This window comes from Punica granatum, chromosome 1 (genome assembly GCF_007655135.1).
Source record: "Punica granatum isolate Tunisia-2019 chromosome 1, ASM765513v2, whole genome shotgun sequence".
Taxonomy (NCBI): Eukaryota; Viridiplantae; Streptophyta; class Magnoliopsida; order Myrtales; family Lythraceae; genus Punica; species Punica granatum.
The window spans coordinates 7413618-7438347 of record NC_045127.1 but is presented as its reverse complement, the minus strand read 5'-3'; the positions used below and the strand labels follow the sequence as shown (position 1 = coordinate 7438347).

General features: G+C 38.6%; 4 protein-coding genes and 1 pseudogene across 5 annotated transcripts; 3 read left to right on the top strand and 2 right to left on the bottom strand.

The window, feature by feature from the left end:
• Positions 1–617: 617 nt before the first annotated feature.
• On the bottom strand, positions 618–3109 carry LOC116192782 (protein TIC 20-I, chloroplastic-like). Its single transcript, XM_031521424.1, has 3 exons — positions 2954–3109; positions 1879–2069; positions 618–1419 (listed from the first exon to the last, which is right to left on the bottom strand). Exons 2-3 carry the CDS (start codon positions 2057–2059, stop codon positions 782–784), a joined length of 819 nt encoding a protein of 272 aa, XP_031377284.1. The 5' UTR covers positions 2060–2069; positions 2954–3109; the 3' UTR covers positions 618–781.
• Positions 3110–4569: 1460 nt separating this feature from the next.
• Positions 4570–7828, top strand: LOC116211695. The gene is made up of 5 exons (XM_031546176.1): positions 4570–4760; positions 5680–6100; positions 6340–6371; positions 6470–7364; positions 7489–7828. Exons 2-4 carry the CDS (start codon positions 5758–5760, stop codon positions 7349–7351), a joined length of 1257 nt encoding a protein of 418 aa, XP_031402036.1. The 5' UTR covers positions 4570–4760; positions 5680–5757; the 3' UTR covers positions 7352–7364; positions 7489–7828.
• An 18-nt stretch (positions 7829–7846) lies between these two features.
• On the bottom strand, positions 7847–11350 carry LOC116211704 (protein YeeZ). Of its 2 annotated transcripts, none has more exons than XM_031546189.1 (8): positions 10993–11350; positions 10814–10906; positions 10246–10324; positions 10044–10122; positions 9097–9136; positions 8888–9022; positions 8611–8748; positions 7847–8245 (listed from the first exon to the last, which is right to left on the bottom strand). In XM_031546189.1, exons 1-8 carry the CDS (start codon positions 11235–11237, stop codon positions 7972–7974), a joined length of 1083 nt encoding a protein of 360 aa, XP_031402049.1. In that variant the 5' UTR covers positions 11238–11350; the 3' UTR covers positions 7847–7971. The 2 variants fall into 2 exon arrangements, with proteins under 2 accessions (XP_031402049.1, XP_031402057.1); XM_031546197.1 differs by having other exon boundaries at positions 7847–8242.
• Positions 11351–12788: 1438 nt separating this feature from the next.
• Positions 12789–17052, top strand: LOC116209907 (annotated as a pseudogene).
• Positions 17053–17100: 48 nt separating this feature from the next.
• Positions 17101–19958, top strand: LOC116209898 (peroxidase 9). The gene is made up of 4 exons (XM_031543651.1): positions 17101–18259; positions 18341–18532; positions 18652–18817; positions 19378–19958. The coding sequence occupies exons 1-4, from the start codon at positions 17975–17977 to the stop codon at positions 19788–19790; spliced, it is 1056 nt and encodes a 351-aa protein (XP_031399511.1). The 5' UTR covers positions 17101–17974; the 3' UTR covers positions 19791–19958.
• The last annotated feature ends 4772 nt before the right edge of the window (positions 19959–24730 follow it).

Genomic DNA, 24730 nt, shown 5'->3' with positions numbered 1-24730 from the left:
ATCCTTACTTTTTTTTAATTTTTTTTTCTAAATTCTCTCACATATTTTTCCCAACTTCTTTTGTCTTTATCTCCTCAAATTTAATTTCGTTATCAAACGCTATGTAGATTTTGTGAAGCTAGTTTAATTTAATTTTTTTTTATTTATTTTATCACATCTCATCGTCATGAGCATTCATTCCCGTGGCTTGGAATTGGAAGGCGACCAAGAAGTGTGATGGGAGATCAAATTGGCACACCCATCAAGAAACGTATGGAGAAAAAAAAACTCCCAATAATTGAATGCAACAAAAAGAGGGTTCATGAATCATTCATGCAAAAAAAAATTTAAAATGTGATGATGATTGCATCATCTCAAAAATTGAGAGGCAATCAGTGTCCCTCGATGACGAAACATAATTTTCTTCCTCACTGGACCACAAGTGGACCATTAGATTTGCAATTCCTTATTTTCTTTTTTCATTTTTCAACTTCGTTACGTTCGGATGAGCGGAATTTCATCTCGATTCATCCCTACCAAACATGTACTATTGAATAATAATAATTGTATGGTTGCGATTTATTAACATTTTTGTTATAAACAGTAGTGGCTAAGACCCGATCCAAAAGGTCGCCAAGTTCCGAAGCCAAAACCAGTCTCAATGACACGAAAAATTTCTCATCAAGGTGGAAATCAGTCTCACATTCATTGACATAAGTCCATGAGAAATTAACTAGAGCCCAAAATCCCACATTTCCTCTCTGACAAAGATTTAAGTGAAAGTAAAAACACAATAACCTCTTTAGTCGTATGGGATTTGTATATAGGCCGCATCACAGGCGAAAGGAACATCCGCATACATTCCTGCAAGGGCACACCTGATGCACTCTAAAACAGTGAAGAGGTAAGCGAAGGCCACAGCGGTCCAGAAGTGCATCCCCAGCTTGCCCCAGTAGACTCCAAGGGGCATCCATCGACTCACAGTACCAATCACTTGTAGAGCAATTTCCAAAAGCATGCCCATCACTACATGAAATCGGAAGAAGTGGGGCCACTCCTTTCTCCGGACAACCCCCAAGTATGCTATGAAGAAGTAGGCCATAAGAAACCAACTAGGAAGCCTGCCAATGGCCCCGAGGAACGGGTAGGTCAGGAACTCAAAGTCTTCCAGGAATGGGTGGAGGTGGTAGGCGGTCTCAGCGTACATCCAGGTCTCGTGGAGAGGCATCAAGTAAGGGAGGCAGGCCAGCATCCTCCACCACCATCGAGGCTTTTTGGTCATTGGAGGATACCGGTAACTGTATGGGACATCCTTCGATGCTCGAGGGGAAATGCGTGCTTTCTGCCTCCTGGGAATCAGCGGAAGTAGGCCTGAGAGTCCAGCGTATTCCCCTTTAAGAAGTGGGGTCGAAGAAGCGGAGAAGATGGGGTGCGAGAATCCTGCCAGTGAAAGGTTATGAGAGTGAATGATCAGGAGGAAACCCCGGTTCTGATCATCTATAGAGAATAGGGAACATCATCTTCCCTTCATTTTTAAAGCAGGGCAAATATAGGAAAAAATGTGATGGATCAAGCTTTATAAGATATTGGATTGGATTATAAACCATCCCACGGAGTGCAATTTCAACGTATTTCTTACTTAGTTACTTTATTAATCTTGAAGACGAGTAAGGTCGAAAACTGGGGGCAATTTTCTGGAGCGTGATGAACCATACATACATAGTTGAAAAAAGCATTCGAACACTTTGAACATGAATATTAAGAAGCAACATTCTTTACTGAATATCTACTTTTGCTGATTTGGTAGAAAGTGTTAATCAAATCACGGATGTTAGAAAATCATAAGAAAATGAATGCCTGCCAAAGTATTCATCAGCAAAACTAGGTAATTGCACGTACCATCGAACAACTCAGACCTGGAAGGCTGATGAGGTCTCCATGAGCTCCTAATGGGCAATAAGGCAGCTCTACTGGGCACAAGAGAAAGGCAAGCAAGAATAGGGCTTCTGGGCACAGTTAGCTTCGATATACAATTCATGAGCCCAACCCTTGAGGGTGTTGGGCATCCATTAGATGTCATAGTAAAGGACCTGCATTTCCAAGCACAATCAAAACCCAAATCAGAATATACACTAGAAGTAGTCCCCATTAATCCTGTCCTCAAGCTCCTACTTTTCAAGGCATCCAGTACACAAAATTAAGCCGAGCAGCTTAGCTAAATGCAAGAAGTTGAGCATGAGATAAATTCCATGAACAAGAACAATGGAATGAAGCACAAAATTGACAGTTGAAACAACAAAAAGGAATTCCATCAGAATCAGCTGCAAGGACTGCGAAAAATGTGAGCAGACTCGATAAGTGGCCATTCTTCTACACAACAGTTTTCTCATCCATCAATAAGCAGTTACTAGGAGAAAAGGCCTCAAATTGACGCTCTTAGCTGCAAAATGTGCCATTCACTACTCTCATTACCATTTATCAAATGCTGCTCTTGATATTTTCCTATGCCGCATATTGTTCGAACAAGACTTAACACTTACTAGGAAGTACAGCTCCTACGATAACGCGACTACCATCTCCTTAAGAAGTACATTTCATTACAGCAAATTTGGGGGTTCAAGAACCTAGAGAACCAATTCCGGACCCGAACTTCGAACACGAGCTCACTCAGCTCGAGGACGGAGCATGACGCCACCAGCTTAATGAACCTCGATGGGACTCGCATAATAAGGGATCGAGATAAAGTGGGGGCGGTTGTTCCCACAGAGAGAGTTGGGAGCTCCATCTTAGTCCTAGAGGCCAATTTGGAATGACTAATTCGAGCTGCCCACAACGTCCACACGCTAAATTGAATCGATTGGACCATGAAGTGCAACAATGGTAAATCAATGGCACGAATTAGACCGCAAATGAGCAAATTGACCGAAAGCGAAGACATGAGGAAGGAAAGAAAAAAAAAAAGAAGATGGAGCACCTTTTTGGTGTTCAGTCGGGCACCAACTTTAGCTGCTGCAGAGGCGCTGCATAGCAAGGACCGCCGTGAAAGAGAGAGGCGGAGCTGTCAAGGCTCGCGATGGGCAGCTCAGTACCAGAAAGGAGCTGCAGAGAGTAATCCCTGAGCAGAGGGGATCGAAGAAGAAGAAGAAGATAGGGTTTCACTTTTTGGAAACTTAAATTTGCACCCCGAAGTCTAAGTTTATTGGCTTTTACACCCGGAAGTGTTTTTTTATTGAATTTGATTAATTCACTTATCAAAGAAAGACTTTCATTGGTTCATAATAAAAAAATGTGCACAGAAAAAATTAAATTGGGTTAATTCAAGTGATTCGACACTTATTCCCCTAAAATAAAGTCTCGATTTTGAAATTGTGAATGAGGAAAATTTAAGTTGTGAGAGTTTTACCGCTTAGGGAGCGATTCGGTTCAAATCGAATAAATCTATGTCTATTGAGTTTCTGAATATTAAGATACGTACCAATAAAAGTGCGTACCTATAGTAATTACTAACTGAGAATAATGCACTAGCAACTGGAGAAACAAATATAATATAGCACCAACAAGTTCGGCGGATGCGAGTCAACAACAATCTAGTCTAGGCATACAATAGAAAGTTACACTTGTAGATGTAGGTCTCATTATCAAAATATACGCGACTAGTAAGTGCAAAGGTGCCGTCATTACAATTGTGAGCTAGGGCAGATTGGATTGCGTTCTGACTATTGTTTGCAATCGATACCCCGAGAAAGGTCCTTGTTAGAAGTCGATGGCACATGCATTTAGTAGAGATAAGATAACTAAGCTTTGATAATAATCTTACATGGTTGAAAAGAGAATTAGGAGTACAATGTCATACATTTTCAATTCGAAATCAAGAGATATTGAAAATTAATTTTTGTGAAGAGGTTTTGTATCTATTTATTCTAATTTTCCTTATTCCTAGTAGGCTATGGGCCTCCAAAATAAAGCTTTAGTTATGGACCAACGCTATGCTCCACTTGTAATAAGTTTTAAGCATTGCATATTTCTAGGGATGTACCATAAACAACACATTAAATGTAATAAATACATATACATTATTATTTACCCCAAAAAAAAAAACAACACCTAGACATAGATATCTTAATGAGCAATCCTTAAAGGATGTAAATTAAAGTCCACAAAGAAGGCAACTAGCGTGGGCTTTGGTTGGGGATGGGAAAGGGAGGGGGTGGGCCGGGCAGGGCCCATTTGTCGGCGGTCACTTTTCTTGGCTTTTTTTCCACTTTTTCAGTGTCAAAAGGTTCCAGGGAGTACGTGGCGTCCTTCCCAAACTCCTTTTTCCCTCCACTTTTTTCATTTTTGTTTTTTAATTAATTATTATTAGTGTTTTAGTGCGTGCTAGACTATTTCAATTCGAGTCGGGATAAAGCTCTCAATGTGAAGGATTTTCTTCATTCATAACATCTGAAACAGAGACCGTATTTAAGGAGTACATGTATGCGTCGAACAGTGTGAAACAATCTTTATCGATAACTAATTATTAAATTTTTAAGATTAAATATTGTTTGTGGTGAGGGGAGGGGAGGGGAGGGGGGAGGGGGGAGGGGTCAAGCATTTCCAACATATCAGTCGCCACCTTTTGCTCTCTAACTCCGTCATAACGGTCGCTACCGCGAACTCAACCGAACCCCTCACCCCCCGCCCTTCCATTTCGCCTCTCTCTCTCTCTCTCTCTCTCTCTATCACTCCGACTGCCTCTCTGTGGGAGCATTTCTCCGTCTGAAGCCCTAACCCAGAAATCGGTATCTTTGAATATCATCTTCCACCCATCTGTTTGCTTCCGCTTATCCTCGATTTGGATCTCTGCTGGTGTTGAACGCTGTCGAAACCCTCTGTATTCGCTTGATGATATCGATGCTTCCCCTTTTCCGTTTAGATGCGGCCGCAATTCCGATTCGGTTTTGGATTAACTTCTGCAGTGATTGAGTGATCATGTGTTGATACTATTGTAGCAACTTCTGCTTGTGAAGATTATGAGCTACCGCTGGCTTGGAGTGTAGATTGCTCGTTTCGGGTGTTCCGTTATTATTGGAAATTGCGAGGAATACAGTTGATTAATCTGCTTGTGCTGCGATTTTGATATTAGTTACTCCATTTGTTTCTGCAACCAAGAATACCCCCAAATGATTAGACGATAGTATCGTGCTGTCCATTTGAGAGATAATTTTTCGTTGTAATTTCAGTTGCATTTTAGGAAAATAGTTTCCAAATTTTGCTATTCAGGTCCAAACTTCATTTTTCTATCTGTTTTCTATACTATGATTCTCCATTGTCGATATGGAAGCATTATTCTTTTCATAACTGAATTTCAGCACACTGTCTTCTTTGCTGCTTGTTCGCCAATAGAGGCGAAAAGTTTTGTGCTTGTACCTGTTGTGAGAGTGTATTTGAATCTTAACATTCTGGGTCCTGCAGCAACTATCTTTCCTGTCACCGTGCTTCTCGTCGAATATTCACTTGTCTGCTCTAATTATCATTACATCGACTGCAATTTAGGATATTTGTTCTGCTTTCCTGATACAGGGTAGTTATTCTTTGTTGTGCCTGAACTGCTGAATGTCCTAGTAGATTTATTAATGCATGCATATCCATTCAGAGGCATTTTCGTTGAGTTTTTAGCAATTGCTAACATCTTTTTTTTTCCCCCCCATAATTTGGCAGGAAAAATAGCAGTCCTATGGTCCTGAGCATTATTTTTCTGCAGGAGAAGATAATTTGAGGCAGTAGTAGGAAATCATCATGGGATCGGCTTGCTGTGTTGCCGCTAGAGATCGAAACATTCCCAACCGAACTGCAACTGAAGCTTTGCAAAGGAGTGTTTTATATTCACCATCTTGGAGCTTCCGATGGGAAAACCGAAGGCGTGTAGCTGGTGAAATTGATAATATATCATCTGAGTTCTCCCATGGAATTAGTAGCTATAGCAATATGCAGGTGAAGAAACCCATTAGTTCGCTGAGTTGCAATACTTCTGATAGGGGAGACCAGGTGGAGAACTTGGGTACACCAGCCAGTCACTCCTTCCCAGCTCATGAAGGAGTTGATGCCAATTCTATGACTCCATTCTCAGATAGATGCACAGGTAACCAATCTATGAAAAGAACTTATGCTTTGACCTTAGTTCCTCTCTTGTAGAGCTTTTACCATTTCAAAATGTTGTTGGTACAGAAGCTAGTACTCATTGAAATCTTATACGAATGGATTCTGTCTCTGGCAAATAGATCTATTTTTTAGCACTTTTATGTATTCTTAGCAGTTCTCTGTTGGGAACAGTTTTCTGTTAATTTAATATCTGATGTCTTATCTCCATGTTTGGTGCAGACATATCCGCAGAAAGCAATTGCTCTGTAGAGGTAAGCCTAAATTGATTCAGAAAGTCTATAATTGAATACGGTTGCTCAGGTCCTCCTTTTCATTGAGTTAATATCCAACGTATTTTTCCTCTTTTCAGGTGAAAAATGCAGCGGATTCGCTTGGAAATGTTGAGTCCCTCACCCCAAAGATTTCATTTTCTGCCACAATGCCTTCGTCATTCTCAACGCCCACCGCAGACCATTTATCCCCTCAAAATCATGCAATACCTCCTCATTCCACACCATCACGTCGGGTCCGCGATTCACCTGGAAGGCAATTGCTGAGGCAGATCTCTGACAGTAGAATTTTGAAAATGAAATCTCCTCGTACTAACTCAGTTTCTGAAGGAAGATCATCATCCTTTGCACTCTCAACTTGCAGTCATGACTTCATGGCAGGGTCCCAGGGCAGCTTCTCTGATTGTTGGTCCATGCAGACCTTCTCTGAGCTCGTCTCCTCTCAGAGACATAGGTGGTCCTTTGAAAGTGAGCAGTCCAGTGATAGGCTTTCATGTTCACCTTCCTCCGACTTGCGGACCTGTGAGGTTTGCAGAAAGCTCTTGAAGGAGAAAATAGATCGGAGCGATTGTTACTCGATAGTTGCTGTTCTAGTCTGTGGACATTTCTTCCACGCTGAGTGCTTGGACCGAATGACTAAGGAAGCAGATAAGTATGACCCGGTTTGCCCCATCTGTACATTTGGAGAAAAGCGAGCTTTAAAGATGTCAAAGAAAGCTTCAAAAGCTGAGGCAAGGAGGCTCAAGACGCTGAAAAATCGTGTCGTGGATAGCTGTTTCAGCGGAGAGTTAGATTTTTCCGATCACCATGAAGCGAAAGTTCCTAAGTTAGGAGCGAGTTCCAGTTCGAGGAAGCCGTTTTTAACTCGACACTTCTCGCTCGGGTCAAAGTGGGGCAGGTCCTTGTCGGAAAATGACACTAACAGAAAGAAGAGTTTCTGGTCCAGATATCGCAAGAATTAAGGAGTATTCACAGGTTGGCATCTTAAATTGATTTTAATAACTGCAGCATTACGTCTCTCTTTGTTATGATAATTTTCTCTTGACAATAGATCTTTTTAGCCAAATACATCATTTCCATTACTGTGGATTTATTGCAGTGAACGAGCACAAAGGAGGCTGGATGGGCATCCAACTTGGAGCCCCGATGTAGCGGCTTCACCTGTATCACCTTGGGTTGCAGTAACTCCAACTACACCCCGTCATCCTAACTCAGGCTGAGGGTAGTTTTGGCCTTTCTCTGGTTGCATGTTTTCCGTAACTTGTAGTGCGGCTATTGTAATAAAACAGTCATTCACTAATCTGCCTACTCTACTGGGAGTTCTTATTCTCTTCCGGCCAGTAGGACTCCACTTGGTTCGGGCAGCCTCCTATGGTCCGTCCCTAATGATCTAATGTAATTAGTTAGCTGAATATCACATTGAGCTTTTGGAGAGAGAGCTAAAACATGTTCACCCAGGATTTGAAATTATGTCTAGAGATCAAATTGAAATTCGCAAATTAAATGTGATCACCGTCAGTAATCTTGTACTCGGCAATATCAGCAAAGTAACATGATAAACGGGGGGGAAAAAAAATGGAGACTACAGAGAATGAATTTTTGTCTTCTCAACAATGCTGTGAAACCCGGACTTATAACTTGGGTGGATCAGCCTCACTCCGAGCTCTCCCTTCATGCGTGCATTTGAAACCCGCTTCTCACCCCTCGTGCTTGCTCCAATGGCAATTGATCCAGTTGTTTCAGGTGATGGGTCATCTTTGAAATGGCCAGGCCACTTTTTCTCGACCAGCATATGAGCAAACTCAAACACCTCTTCCCTTGGGGCTGGATCATCATCCACAATGTTGTAGATCCTACTGGAACAAGAAAATGGAAGAGAGGTTAAGGTAGCTAAACATTATCTGCAGAGACTGGAGGCTAAGCATCATCCGTAACGTGAATTCCGAGAAAAATGTTATATTCCAACGACATAACGTCTGACATAGTCATACGCTAAAGGCCTTATTTAGCTAAAGGCCTTAATTGGACACTACTATACAGAACAAGAATATTCACATTGCTCCTCTACAATATGTTTCAAACCAGTGTTTCACAATCTTGCGAGTACTTATTCTGGCGAAATATCCGTAAAGCCAGCTTGCAGCTGTATGGTTTTTCTGATGGTCAGTTTAGATCCAACAAAAGAAATAGTCACGTCAATAGTTAAAATTCGAGGAACTACCTGGAAGGTGGAACTGAAATGCTAGCCTTAAGCGCTTGGCCAATGTCCTCAATATGAACTCTCGCTGTGTACTGCCTCGATGATCTCATCTTTTGACCTTGTGTCAAAGGTTTCTTCCTGATGATGGTGTCAATAGCACTGGGAGAAAAAACAGATCATAGTCAGCAAAAACCGGGTTTCCGTGCAAGCTTCCCAGTGAAAACGATTAATAAATTAGTTGAATCACCGAAAGAATTCAGAAAAAAGGGAAGAAAAGACGAATAAATATGGCCATAACCTTCTTCCAGGGCCATATATTCCTCCGAGACGAAACACTAGTGCTGAAATTCCAAGAGATCCACCCAGATCTAACCAGCCTTTCTCAGCATCTAACCTCAGTTTAGCCATGTGATTTGAAGGGCTCGCAGGATAACTGCAACAGTTTGTTCTTTAACTCATAGCAGAGAAGTTCAAACGGCAAATCGACTCACAAATTCAATTACTCACTCCTCGTCCACCCAGTCACCACCGGAATCCCCGTATACACCTGAAACGACCTCAACCAAAGTTATTCCATAATAGGAGACAATTAATCAGGAGCACATCAGACGAAGAAATACTGAAAATGCAGCTCATTTTATGTGGCAAATATAATGAGACCACTATGGACTGGTGAGAACAAATTAGGTAAATGGACAGAGTTTCATACATATTTCCCCTTCCAAAAGGTTAATGAATTCACCTTTTTGTGCTAAATTTCTTATTACATGTAGAGTTCTGTTCATATTATCAGAGATGCCAGTTTCCAGCCAATTTGCAAAGTTCTGCTGACAGTATCTAGCCTAGATTGATTAATTGTCGTGCCTAGGAATTGAGCCAGTTTATTGACTCCAATTTTAACTACTTCAAAGAGGTCCTGTGTGTTCAAGAACCATTTTTCATGACATAATGTATTTGAACTGATAAAAGCTTCCATAATGAAAACGAACAGAAGGAAGGCTAAAGAGGTAAACTCGTTGAGGTAGGAGGGAATTCTATGGAGTAAAAATTAAGGTGAACACGCATTGCTGTTACAACAGACTGGGAAGGGGTGGCAAGAGGATATTTGTTAACATATGGTTGGATTGTTTGGATATTCTTCTATATATCTGGTGAGTCGGGCTGAATTTGGGAAATGAGTTTCCCTTATGGTATGGGAATGGGAGGAACTAGACATCCTAAACCAGTGCCATTGCCATCCCTATGAAGGATTCTAGAAATTAAGACCATGTTCATAACTGCTTGACGTGGACACTATTAGCATTAGTTGATCATCAAAGTGGAAAAGGACTAAAATGGAATAGTTTATGCTTAATCCACAAGGATGAAGACATCCTTCCTTCATAATCGTAAGGGAAACATGACACTAACAACTGCTCAATATGCAATAAACGTAAATCAGGATAAAGACGTACTAGTGGATGACAGGTAGCACAGCCATTGTATATTCCCGCCCTTCAGCATATTCCTTAGGAGGTGCTCTTGTTGCAGCAGCTACAACATTAGCCAAGAACCGAGCCAGCCAATTCCGGGTGATTACCGAGCCTTGATGTGAATAACAAGTAACAGAAATGATGAAAGATGTAGAACATGAATGATTACTTATTCCTAACGTACCAGGTCACCGATGCCCGCCATAGGAGGTATGGACACAAGAAGGTGCGTGTATTCTTTCATACTACTCAGGACACTCATCCTGTTCCATCAAAAACTTTTTTTTAGTCTGATAAGTCATACAAAAGAATTGCACGCAAATAGCACTGAGGCAAAAGAGAAGTATTTAACCAAAGAACGGCAAGAAGGGAAACAATCCAGATCAGTTCCACTTATTTCCATTCCTTCTAAATTCCCACTTGATTACATTTCTTTTCTAGCTAGGCCATTTGAATACCTGAGCCATCAGAACTCATGAGGGTACGAAGATGAGCAACCAACAGCACATGCCAATTGCACTAGATCAAGGAGCTCAGCTGATAATGGTTGAAGATCATTAACAAAGAGGGCCTCGTAAAGTTTCCACTTTCCTGTTCATATTCATTGTCGGATTTCGGCTTTCCGACTAGTCCTCAACATACGGAGGCCTCAGCGGGATGTGTCCATTCCATGGAAAAGTTCTTCATATTCAAAATCAATTCAGCAATAATGGACTACAACCATATGGACTGATGAGAGGAATAAAACTCACTTTGGCTCATTGGCATCCAAAATGTACATGTCGAATCCTTCATCTTCAAGCTCCTTTCTCTTCTCCGCACTCTTGCAGGTCCCTGAAACAACCCTGCAATCCAAAACTGTCAATCCGAAGTGCTTCACCGACCCGTTTACTTCAACTCCGGCTTACATTTGACCCATGAAGAAACCGACCAGCCGCTATCTAGGAGCTCTTTGCCAAAGAATTTCCCGACATATCCCACGCCGAGAATGAACATCCGGTTCTTAGTTATTGGTTCTACCGGAACGGCAGCGGAGCTCGAGCCCGTTGCTGCTGATGCTCTGAAACGGCGGAGAAGCCGAACCAAGTGTGCTCTCGGAAGCGCAGGAGTTGCTCGACTGGGGCTGGGTCTTGTCGGAATTTCAGGTGACCTCGCCGACCAGCGACAAGTTTCCATGGCCGGAGTTGAATCTGCTACAGTTTGTTTGTCGGTATCTCGCAGGAGTTCAACGGAGACAAAGCGCGTTACAGAGGCTCTTTGCTTTCTGTCTTCTCCGACCGATTAGAACGGTTCAACGAAACCGAAGGCAAAAATGAACACCAAAATGGTTCTGAAACCGGTTCAACCGGTTTTAGAAATCAATAAATTAAAGAATCCATATCCATATCCTCTATCTATATATATATATATATATATATATATATAGTATAATTGTAATATTGTATCCCATTTAACAAATGCTCTCTCATTAATAAAAAAATTATTGTAAATAATATATTAAAAATTATGAGAATGAAACTTCAAATTAACTTTTAACTTATTATGTTAAATAGCAAATATATGTTTTAAAAATCAAAATATTATTATAAGAAAGGGTATATACGTGTTAAAAATGAATATATAGATGTATAAAACACCAAATGATATAAATACTACAAAATAATTGATGATATATAGAATTTCTAAAATTATCATGATCCCACAAAAGAACAAATTTATAACGTAATGCTATTAACTAATAAAAAATAAAAATAAAATATAAAGGTGAGGATGTTATAAACAATGTTTTAAAAATACAAATTTATATTCTATTTACAAAAATTAATATATGTGATAAATTTATAGTAACGGTTAATTTAAAAATGTGATGCATATTAATTGTATAGAAATTATTATAATAAGTTTTATTAAAAAATTATTGAAGATTATTCTTTATATTAAAAGTAAAAGTTGAAAATTATTATTATTTTATATAAGATAATTCATGTTTTAAAATATAAATAATTACGATAAAAATGATACAGAGATATATGAACAAGAACCCGTGTAACGTACATGACAGAAAAACTAGTATAACATAGAGTTTCTTCTTTTTTGGTTTATCATAGTATTTTCCGTAGTTAAAATTAATAATAAAACTACTTAATGGAAATTATGAACTCTCGGTTGATAGTAGGTGAGCTAGATTATTAAAAGATTATACTAATTAATATTTTATTGGTGTAAAATTTGATAGATTTCCTCACCAATTTTAATAATCTAATTAGAAAACTATGACCACAATATAATAAGTCTTAAGTAGTTCACTAATTTTAAATGGATAAATTTTACTGATAATATGGGTCCAATAGTCAATGAAAGAATCAAGCCAACCAAACGAGAATTAATCTCTGTCAATAAACTATCTCAAATATGTATTAATCGTCAAATGGATACTTCTAAGGTCATAAATAAAAAGATATTATGGATAAAAAAAAATAAAAAAAGATACTATTTAAATTGATGATAAATTGAAATGCGCCATTTACCTACATGTAGGTAATTTGGTGCTTGGGATTGAGAAAGAAAAAGATTTATAACTTAATGAACTGATACTACACGAAATTATTTTAATTTGATTTGTTCGACATTCGAATATTAGGTGATGTTGCTAAAAAAAAAGTTTGTATACTTATTTAAAATAATATATAAATATGCAAATAAAATTTTTTTAAAAAAACTCTGGAATCCCTACGTGGGAAATAAACTTTTTAAATTTACGTGCTTGATTTTTAGTGGTGTTTCTAATTAGGGAGAGCTTTTTTTAGTGGATTGATCCCGTTTGAACCTAAAGTAATCGAGTTAGTAGGCCACCATCGGAGAACTGAACGGAGAGAATCATCTCTCATCGGAGAAGAGCAGCGGGGAAAGCAGCAACATTTTCTGGATAATGAGCTTATGTTCGTCTCTCATCGGCAGATTCTCACCTCTAGTTTCTTCTCAAATCTCAGCCCACCAACTTCCCCAGAGCGCTCCAGCTGGAGCAGCAGCTCAGTTATCTTGCCGTCGACAGCAGACCCAAGAAGAGGAGGGAGCTGATGCCCACGAGGCTCCGAGTGAAGTTCCGACTACCCAATTGGAAGAATACCCTGCTAGTCCACCAAGGGAGGAAGTCGATCATGACAGCTTGGAGGACAGGTTCAAGCTTCGGAATGGACGAGAGGTCGGTCCTTTCGCTTTTCTTAGGATTTTATTTATTCTTATCGTATGCAAACTCTCTGTTTAGTAACTATTATGTCGCTGGATTGCGACATTTTCGTTCAGGTGTTTGAGGAAAGAGCTTATCTTGTTGGGGTGGAGCGAGAGTGATACCGAGGACTCTTTTGGAGTAGAGGAGTCACTCAAGGAGTTAGGCCAGCTTCCGGATACTGCAGGACTTAGGGTCGTCGGTTCTACTTATCAAAAGTGAGTATTTTCGCATGCATCACTTGTCAAAGTAGGCACATTATGGCTATGGCAGTAGTTCAAAGTAATATCTGACGTAAGTTGATTGCTACGTCTTCTCGGACAATTAGATTACATGCTATCATTTTCAATATTGTCATGGGTGTGTGATCTTACTATTTAGGATTCAGGACAGTGCCCCTTAGGGAGATATGGCAGTTTGTATTGATGATAATTGTGATCTCAATCCCTGTGTCTTGTTGCCTTAGTATGCGGATACTTGATAGTTTACTCAAACGGACACTAATCCAGTTCATTATTATCTACCACTACAGTGTCCTATGTGAACAATAATTTAAACTGTTGCCCACATGCTCCTTGATGCGCATGGCTTACTTCAGGCTATCTTCTCCAAACCCGTGGACATATATTGGGTCGGGGAAGGTTGCAGAAATCAAGACTGCAATTCATGATTTAGATGTCGAGACTGTTATATTTGATGATGAGCTTTAGCCCGGGTAGACTTAACACGCTCAGTCTTCCTCAGATTTTCTCCCTTTAGTATTCACAAGTAAACCTTCCACTCTTTCTTGTTTTCTTCCTGTCGCTGTAATTTCTGCTGCTTAAGAATATCCTGTGTTGAACTTTCCTGAGGCAGTTGCGCAATTTGGAGAAGTCTTTTGGTGGAGCATTACAGGCAACTCCTGTCCCCCTCTGAATAAGTTTGTTCCTTAGATGCAAATGCCTTTTGTCTTTTTCTCTGTGGACTTTGTAGACGGGCCACCATAAGGAATGGTTTACTCAAGATCTAGATGTAGTTAATACCAATTAGGGAGAGGAAATAAGATTCTAGAAAAGAATTAGACGCAAAAAATGAAAATGAGAATTTCACGACAACACATAAATTACCCCTGTCAACCTCCAGTGCATTGCTGTTGACAGAACTTTGGTACTTTCTGTTAGCACATGGCCAAAGTGTCAAATCTCATACATCCAACAGAGACATCTTGATATTCATAATATCCTTTTTTAACTTCCTCTTCGTGAATGCACTTCGGGTTAGATTGCACTGGCGCAAATGGAGTACCAATTACCACGATTAACCATAATGTGGACTCACCTCGAACGACAAGCTGGAGGCAAAGTAAAGGGTATGGGTGAAAAGCAAATTGAAGTGGACAAGCGTATATTACGTACCCAAGTAATATACAATTTCTAAAGCTCCATCTGTTTGTTGATTGTAGACCTCACTGAAATACTGATGTTATTTACCATAATGGCTCGTTATGAATAGATTGGGGTTCTCAAGAAGGAGCTGGAATCTGTTAGAAAACACAGACAGCAAGTATCATAATTGGCGGACACTCTGTACCTGTGCCTGTTGCATCTCTAGTAAGTGTTTGGAATTGAAATAGATCTGGAATAGTTGTGTCCTCCTTGGTTGTTTAAACCTAAGTTGCATTTAAAATTTTCTAGGTTGGGTGTATCTATGGTGGGAAGATTACATTGTTGAATTGCTTGACCGGGGCAGATGTTCTTGCAGAAGATCTGTTGTTTGCAACCCTTGACCGAACTACAAGAAGGATACAGGTTGGTCTTAATGTTTAAGGAAATCTCAAACGTCAGGTTATTTTTGAGAGTTTATTTAGTAGATATAGTAAAATTACATGTGCTTGTGTTGTGCATGTGATCTAGATGAAGAATGGGAGGGAGTTTCTTCTAACAGATACAGTCGGTTTCATCCAAAAATTACCAACTATGCTGGTGAGTTCCTTAAGTTCTTCGACTTCAGTCAATCCTTATGCCTTTGTCACGGCCTTGTGAAACTTTCTTCTAGGCTAGTAACTCGTGAAGTTTAAATTTGAATGATTTCACTTCGCAAATTTTCCTTCTGAATGATCTCATCCTACAGGTTGCTGCCTTTAGAGCAACTTTAGAGGAGATATCAGAGTCATCGCTCTTGATCCATGTTGTGGACATCAGGTATATCCTCATGTAACTTTGCTAGAGTGAAGATCGTGTCTAGTGGTCAATCATGCAATCTAATTAGTCTTTGCTGTATAAATTCAGCCATCCTCTAGCAGAGCAGCAGATTGATGCAGTGGACAAAGTTCTATCTGAGCTTGATGTGTCTTCAATCCCAAAGTTAATGGCTTGGAACAAGGTATTTGGAATATCTTCGACGATGGTCCATCTGAAGAATTGAAATTTTGTAGAGGCTCTTTAGCTGTTCATCTGAATAGAGAAATATAGGATAAAAGCACATTGGGCTGTCGTCTACTGGATGTGTTGAACACAATGTATTGTCAGATGCAATCTGCCATATCTTTCTTATTCCAAATTTTCCTTTTCTTTTTCCAGAAGACAGAAAATTGATTAACTGAAAAATTAGAATGATCTTTCAGAAGAAAACGTCTCTAGCTTTTTATTCCGGCAAACTACCTTTCTGAGTTGATAATCTACTTCTTCATTAGCAGCCACTCACCCCCTTTATGGGCAGTGATGTAATTATTGATGTTAAAAAATGTAGCTTTTAAGTTCTCGCTTGCCTTATTCCCAGATATTGTTGCAAAATTTGTGTAGCTTTGTTATTCTATTGATGCCCAGTGCATATTATATTTGCTAACTGGATCTTGCCTAAGCAACGCTTTTGTTTGAGCCTCTTGTTACAGGTCGATAGAGCTAATAATCCTCAAGAAATTAGGAATGAAGCAAAAAAGAGGGAAGATGTGGTTTGCATATCTGCTTTAACTGGTGAGGGTTTACAATAATTTTGTGGTGCCGTTCAGGAAAAGCTGAAGGTATGAAGTGACTGCTAGGGTGTACGTATATGATTTATTTAATGCACTTTATGTGGTGAAGTTTGTAAGAGACAAATGTGCTATCACAGGATCCGATGGTCTGGGTAGAAGCCCTGGTTCCGTTCAACAAAGGAAAGCTCCTCAGCACTATACGTCGGGTCGGGATGGTAGAGAAAACGGTGAGTATGCAGATCCTTCTCGTTCATTTTTTTCTCGGCGCCATCCAACACCCACAGTGACCATTCATAAAGGTTCTTATCCCTTTATTTGTGCTTGTAATGAGTCCTCAGATTGCTCTTCTCCTCCTTTTGTTCTTCGTAGAACAATGGAGATGGATCAGAGCTGGCTCAAAAAGGTCATACTTGAAATCATGTGTTCCTATGCTTCTATTAAATGGGACTCTTTGGGAAGCATGTTAATGAAATATTGTGTTTCTTCCCCCTAACTGGGATCCACGGGGACGTGATGCTCAATCATGAATTTTGCCCTTACTATTCGTCTATTCACAACCTCTAGATGTGTGGATTACATTGTCCATATTCTTGTTAATGATTCAGACTAGTTAGATTGAAGTTCAACTAGTCTGCCGGCTTAGTTTCTTATATTTAACTCTGTCTAGTGTGTACATAAGTATGCTATCATGAGATTCTCATTCTATTCTCTTCATTCTGCAGGAATATACAGAAAATGGGACATTAGTCAAGGCACATTTTCCTCTGTGGTTTGCGAGACTTCGTACACCCATGAGGCATTTCTGCACATCGTAGCTTTTCTTTCAACTGTAATTGTCTTCTCATTCTCTTACCTATGAATTTGTTACCTGGGGGAGGGGATGGGTTGCATGGGGGCGCGAGAGAGAGAGATATCTTGTTCCATTTGAGTTGTTGAAGACTTGTTCATATTCAACTCAAGCTAGAGCCCCTTCAAACACTTGGGACAGAAGGAATATATATGTATATATGAGTTGTCCCGAGAATGCGACACTATTGTAGTTCTTCTCTTAAATTGGAAACTACCGTGTAAATGGAACGCGGCTATGTGTTGACAACGTGTCTTCTGCTACTAGTTGATTTTACATCAGCAGTTGTACATGTAAGAGCAACTCAAGCTGGAGCCCCTTCAACACTTGGGACAGAAGGAATATATATCTACATGAGTTATCTTGAGAATGCAACATCTAGTGTAGTTCTTCTCTTAAAATGGAAATTACCGCGTAAATGGAACGCGGTTATGTGATGACGACTTGTCTTCTGCTACTACTTGCTCTTACATAAGTAGCTATACATGTTGAATTGATTTCGAGGAAGCTGCTCCTGTACGCGCAGTGGACTTATAGAAACCATTTTCAGAATAGTGATCAGAGAAGATAGTACGAAATAAGGAGCAGACTGAAGCTCGATATTTCAAAGAGGAAGGACCCGACAGAAGTAGTTCGCTGGAGCAGGTAAATGATACCAGAAACACTGTCTTAGGTCCAACCCCTCTCATGTGATGAAGCGTGTTACAACTTGGCCATGTTCTGAATTATCCAATTTAGGCAATGATCAGAGGTTTTGGTGAGATAGAGAGTGGTTGATTCTGCCCCTTAAGCTTTCCTATATATAACAAATGAATCCCTTCTTTGCTGTTCAAACTCAACGGCTTCTTGTTCTCTGCACATTCACTCCATTGTAGAAGAAGGTAGAATCAATGGCTCTTTCCAAGTTTACTCTTTGCCTTGGGGCAATAGCTCTCCTTTCCTCGACCCTGTGCTTCGCTCACCCTGGGTTTGGGTTCGGCTTTGGTTGGGGAGGTGGGTCTGGTGGAAGCACTGGAGGAGGAGGAGGATATTCCAGTCTCTTCCCTCAGTTCTATCAGTTCACATGCCCCCAGGTCGATGAGATCATCCTGTCGGTGCTGGAGCCTACAATTGCCAGGAACCCGAGGATGGCCGCCTCCTTGCTCAGGCTTCACTTCCATGACTGTTTTGCACAGGTTCGAATTTAGAAGCAGAAATAAATTATAAGTTCTCAGGAATGCTGATTTCTTATGACTAACGAGCTTAAATTTTCGCAGGGATGCGATGCATCCGTGCTACTGGATAACGGCGCCAGCATAGTGAGTGAGAAGAGGTCATTCCCCAACATAAACTCTCTCCGAGGTTTTGAAGTGATTGATGAAATAAAGGAGAAGTTGGAGGAAGCATGTCCTGGGGTCGTGTCCTGTGCGGACGTTGTTGCGCTCGCTGCCCGTGGATCTGTCATGCTAGTAAGCAAGAAAAGCTCATATCAAATTGTCACTGCTAGCTTCTTGACCACCGACATAGTAATTCTTGTTTGTTCATTCTTTCGGGTTGTCGCTGACAATTTTCGGGCGTCAAATGACAGAGTGGTGGACCGAACTGGGAGCTTCCTCTCGGAAGGAGGGATTCCAAGACAGCAAGCGTCAGCCTCTCCAACAACAACATTCCCCCACCAAACTCAACCATCCAAAACCTCATCACACTTTTCCAACGCCAGGGCCTCAATGAAGTCGACCTCGTTGCCCTCTCAGGTTTATAATTCTTGATCAAACCTTAATCTTATCTTTGACATCGTACATTCCATGATCCATTCAACCGACATTAGGACTTCGGAGATTTAGATAGTTTTAGTGGATAGAGCGCAGGTGACATCAAGATCCCAATTCATGTTCCTCGATCTTTATTACGCTGTATAAAAGTCGTTCTTTTTTACTCCATTTCCATTCAGTCATTCGATCAATGGATCTCCTCTTCTTCGTTTCTTGGACAAGAAGTAATTGTATTTTAATTTGTATATGACGCTTCTTTCCTCAACAGTTTTCAGTTTCTGCTCTGTTGCGTTTGATCTTGAAGTTACAATTTGATGAGTCTCCATATAATAATGTAATATTTTACTTCGATATTCTTCTTGTGCTTTCAAATTCATTAAGCTAAACGATGTTGTAGGATCGAAGTATGACACATTAGATAGCATTTCGCTTAACTTGGATAACAGACAATAAATATGATGTCCTTGGGGTCTCATCAACAGGCCACTGATTAACTTCCACTTCTAACTTTGTAAACTTCCTATCAAACGGTTTTTAATCAGGTGGCCACACGATCGGGGTCGCCCGCTGCTTCACATTCAAGCAGAGGCTGTACAACCAAAACGGGAACAACCAACCTGATGAAACCCTGGAGAGGACATACTCCAACGAGCTCCGGTCCATGTGCCCCCCCTCTGGTGGTGACAACAACATCACCCCTCTCGATCTTGCCTCTCCGGCAAGGTTCGACAACGCCTACTTCAAGCTCATCCTGTGGGGCAAGGGCCTCCTCACCTCCGACGAGGTCCTCTTGACGGGCAGAGTTCGGAAGACGATGGAGCTCGTGAAGGCATACGCAGATGACGAAGCCCTGTTCTTCGAACAGTTTGCCAAGTCAATGGTGAAGATGGGAAATCTCGGGCCCCTCACCGGATCAAACGGAGAAGTGCGGAAGAACTGCCGAAGGGTTAATTAAATAAAAACTTGATTTAGAAGAATAAAAGGTTTTCTCTTACGTAGGTGAATTAAGGACCATGTGAATGTCTGGGTTTCGAGGCTGCTAAGTGTGTTCGTGTGTTCTTTTCTTGTTCAGCTTGTTGTTCACTGAAAGTGGTGCAGATATATATATTTATTTACGTTCTAATTACTTAGCACTGCAATTTATTATGTTCTCAAATTACTTAGCACTGTAATTTATTATGTTCTCGAAAAATAATAAAACTAATATTTGGAGAAAAATTCGGAAAATGGGGTATTGGTGAGATGAAAATTATAAAGTTTTAGTATCAAAACAGAAGTTTAGGCTGAAAGACTAAACATATAAAATATGAACTATCCGCAAGTATGAATACGACACGCTGCGTAAAAAAATAAATTAAAGGTGTAGTTTCCACCGTGAATGCTCGATGATAGTTAGTCCATAGTTTGTATTTTTGCATATCAATGAATTAATTGGAGAGTTTACTCGGGATAATTTTGTTGAATAATAAATTATAAAAGTATTTACTACTAATAATTAATTAAAATAAAAATGATTATTTAAAACAAAATTAATACGAACGGTAAGAATATGGAAGCTTTGGAAGAATGACATCATTTGGTTCATTGTTGACCGTTGTGATAATTATTTGCAATATTAACTACTAATAACAATAATACTATTATCAATTGAAAGTTGATCATTATTTGGTCAAATAGGCCTCTCGAATTGTCTTTAAATTGAACGTTAGTGTTCCTTGCAAATTTTTTGCTATACAAACTGAGATTACATAAGAATTTGTATTGTACCAGAAGCAACATTGACATATGTGCAACTCTATTTTCTATATACTTTTACGGGTTGGGTTCTAGTTAGAGAGTGTTGTGTTTACATCCATGACTACTCTTTGTGGGCATTGTATCCGAGATTAGATAATTTCGTTGAAGCCGTGCTGTAATTTTGCGGGGAATTATCTATCCTTAAAAAAGTTTCCTCGAAATGCCTTGTCCATTAATCATTTTCAATTATTTGCGTTCTCCTTGTCATTTGTTTTCTTTGTTTGAGATATGGAGAACTGGATGAGAGCACACAGAGAAGGGCCTCTTAGACAGTTTCTCCGTGAGCTCAAGGAAGATGATCCGCAAAGGTTCCATGGCGAAGATTCTTCAAGCAAGTAAAAATTTGAAATAAAGGAGGGAAGCATATTGTAAGTTCGATGAGACCTGCATGGATACTGTTAACCCACGAATGGAAAAAGATATCGTTGAGGTATATTTCTAATACTTTGAACAAACTCAATTCCATGTGATTTGGAACAAGACCCTATAAGTCAGGTGAGTAATTATGCAACAGTGGCAATGTCCTGTAAGGCCATGCAATTTCCTGATTAGTTTGCTTCATGTAATTTTGGCTATTTTTTGGATGAGGGGTGTGTAATGAGAAGATCTCAACTTAGTTGAGGTATTGCTCTCTTCCATGCGATTGTTTTACTTCGATAATATTCTCCGTATGATTTTGAACTCTGAAAATTATAAAGTTAAAAGAATCGAGGCAATCGGATTTCACTGGACGTACACATGACCAGCAACAAAAGGATAATAATTTCAAGCATCTGTATATATTTAGAGATGTGTTAAATTAACTATTTCGTAAACAGTATTGTGTAATGTGCTACCGTCAGATGAAATTAAAGTTTGAAAAGTCCTATTATATATATCTCTGTATGTGTGGGGGTATTTGTGAGTGCGTTTGGATTTAGAGTTGAGTGGAGTTGAGTTTTGATTTTAATTGATTTATAATGATTATATTGTTGAATTATGAAAAAAAAATGTGAAAAAGTAATGAATAGCTGAGAAAAATTAATAATTAAGTAATGATTGTGTTGTTGAATTGTGAAAAAGTAATGAATAGTTGAAAAATTTTAATATTAAAAATTAAATTGAATGATTAAAAAAAATTAAAAAATTAAAAAAGTAATAATTGTGTTGTTGAATTGAAAATAAGTTGAGTTGAGTTGAATTGAAATTTTTTTAAAAAACAAACACACCCTAAATTTTTATGCATTGAATCTGATGATGATGTTCGTTTAAATCTGGTGCAATGGAGATGCCTTTTATCGTGTCAATTAAGTCTTGATTATTTATTCATTTATATAAAGACGTGCTGCTTCATACGTTGTATGTATAGTCCTGCCATAAACACCTCTGGTGATTGTCTCTATTTGTTTTAGACCGATCTGAATAAATTTGCTATTGTTTTTGCATTAATTCTGGTTAAAAGAAAAACCATAATCTTCGCTATGAACTAAAATTGGATTGATATATGAAACGCATGGAACTTTTAATGGGCATATCATTGGTTGTCGACTGAGTCATCCATTTATGTGATGCATGATGATGGACTTACAACGATAAACAAAGTGTGCTCTATTGAGGATTCACTTACTGTGAAAAAGTGTAAAGAGATGACTTATTTGGTTTGAAAAATTTTAAGATGACCAATTCCGTGATCCATGACATGTGGGAGTTATCTTTTTACGGGATGAAATTCTATATATGAATTTTATTCTACGAACTTCAAGCATGAATTGTTTCTATTGATAAAGTCAGTTAGTCATGAAATTTAATATCTTGACATAAATAATATTATAATTTTTGTTGGTGCATGTGATTGACCATACAAGTATTTTCCTGGAGATCAAGTGCTACAATGAACGACTCGAAAAGTCGTAAGGAGAGTAAGTGAATGAGAAAGATTGCGATCAATAGAGGATTGGAGCCTCTACAAGAATTTTCATATTGTGAAAATGTGCGTGTGGAAAAGTACGCTATAAAGAGATACGTACAAATTAAATTATTGAAACTAAAAATGAGTCTAGTGAGACAAGCATATTGAGATGAGATAAAGAATATATATAGTACCCCACGATATATGCTTGTTAATCCTCATATAAGGAGAAGAATTATAAAATCATGAGAGATACGAGATTATTACCAAATTATAGAAATAGTCTGAGTGAATCATACCATCTTTACATCGATGCCATTAAAAGGGATAATTGAATCCTTGAACGAAAATCGAGTTTTGAGGGTTCAAAGGCTTTTCGCTATTGACTATACATGAAATGTAATACGTGTTTACATTTTCCGATGCATTATTATGAATTGTGAGAAATAGTGAGGGTAATTTCAAAAGTCTCGTATCTGGTTTAATGCACCGAATTTTCACAACGAGAAAATTAATAGTCTCATAGCTTTTATAGTGGAGTGCTAGAGCAGTTGTGAACACTCTTGACGAGACTGTCTATGCAAGTATGGAAGTGAGAGGCCGCTTCTTACGAATTTCTCCGGTAAATCCTGGAGTACTCGTGAGACCGAAATAGCGCAAGGCTGTACGAAATTGGCGCTACCATATTGAACTAGAACCCATGTATAGTGTGAACTGAGTTCTTCGAATTTATGTTCTAACCTGCGGTTCAAGTCATAGGCCACCGTAAGGCTATGCACTGTACAATAACCCGACTATTTTATTTTCTTTATATTTATATTTATTTATTTATTTTTGTGTTTATACTATTATTATTAGTAATTAGGTGAGGGATTGTTGTATAATAAATTATAAAAGTATTTACTAATAATAATTAATTAAAATAAAATGATTATTTAAAACAAAATTAAATATGGAAGCTTTGAAAGAATGACATTATTCGATTCAATGTTGACCTTTGTGATAGTAATTAGCAATATTAACTACTAATAACAATAACACTATTATCAATTGAAATTTGATCATTATTTGGTCAAATAGGCCTCTCGAATTGTCTTTAATTGAACGTTAGTGTTCCTTGCAAATTTTTTGCTATACAAACCGAGATTACATAAGAATTTGTATTGTAGCAGAAGCAACATTGCCATATGTGCAACTCTATTTTCTATAAACTTTTATAGGTTGGGTTCTAGTTAGACAGTGTCGTGTTTACAACCATGACTACTCTTTGTGGGCATTGTATCCGGGGTTTGATAATTCCATTGAAGCCGCGCTGTAATTTTGCGGGGAATTATCTATCCTTAATAAAATTTCCTCGAAACGCCTTACTCACTAATCGTTTTCAATTATTTGTATTTTTCCTTAAATTCTATCTCTTGTGTTGATATGTTAACCAAGTTTATTTCCTATAATTTCAATTTCTTAACATTATAATATTTAAAGAAAAATCCATTTTTCTTAATTTATTTGTATTCTCTATATCTCAAAAATTTTCACAACAAATTTTGCACCTATGGTGATGGAAGGATAGAATAAAGAGTACATGAAATTTATTTATTTATTTATCCCTTTAGAATTGTTACCATTATTTATTTATTTATTATTAGAGGATATGAAACTCCTTAACAACATAAGAAATGAAGGGGAAAAAAAAGGAAATTAAGAAAGACAAAAAAAAAGGTAGGAAAGCCTTAACGATATTACTTAATAGCTTCTAATCCAATAAACAGAAACTGGTAGAAATGAGTTTCCTAGGATAAATGCACGATACTTGAAGTTCAACGCCAATCAATCAATTGACAAGTTCTTTTCTCGATAGATATAAATTGTCTCGATAATTCAATTTTAATCAGATATTTTTTTGTATCACATCAACCATTACATAATTATGTAGAGGCACTCTGATTTGGATTGACAGCAAGAAAGCGAACTCTTTATTTTATATCTCTTTGATAGGTTGATGAATTTCCTTGTAAATAAGAAAAAGAAACCATTTTTTTACACGATAAATACGTGATGATTCACTCAAAAAATTCACCAAAAATAAAAATACATGATGGGGTTGACCGACATTTACCACCTCTTGTGAGGTCAATTTAGTCATTACACTCTCTCGCATTTCTTTGGGGGAAAAAAAAGAAAAAGAAAAGGAAACTGAGCCTATAAAAGTC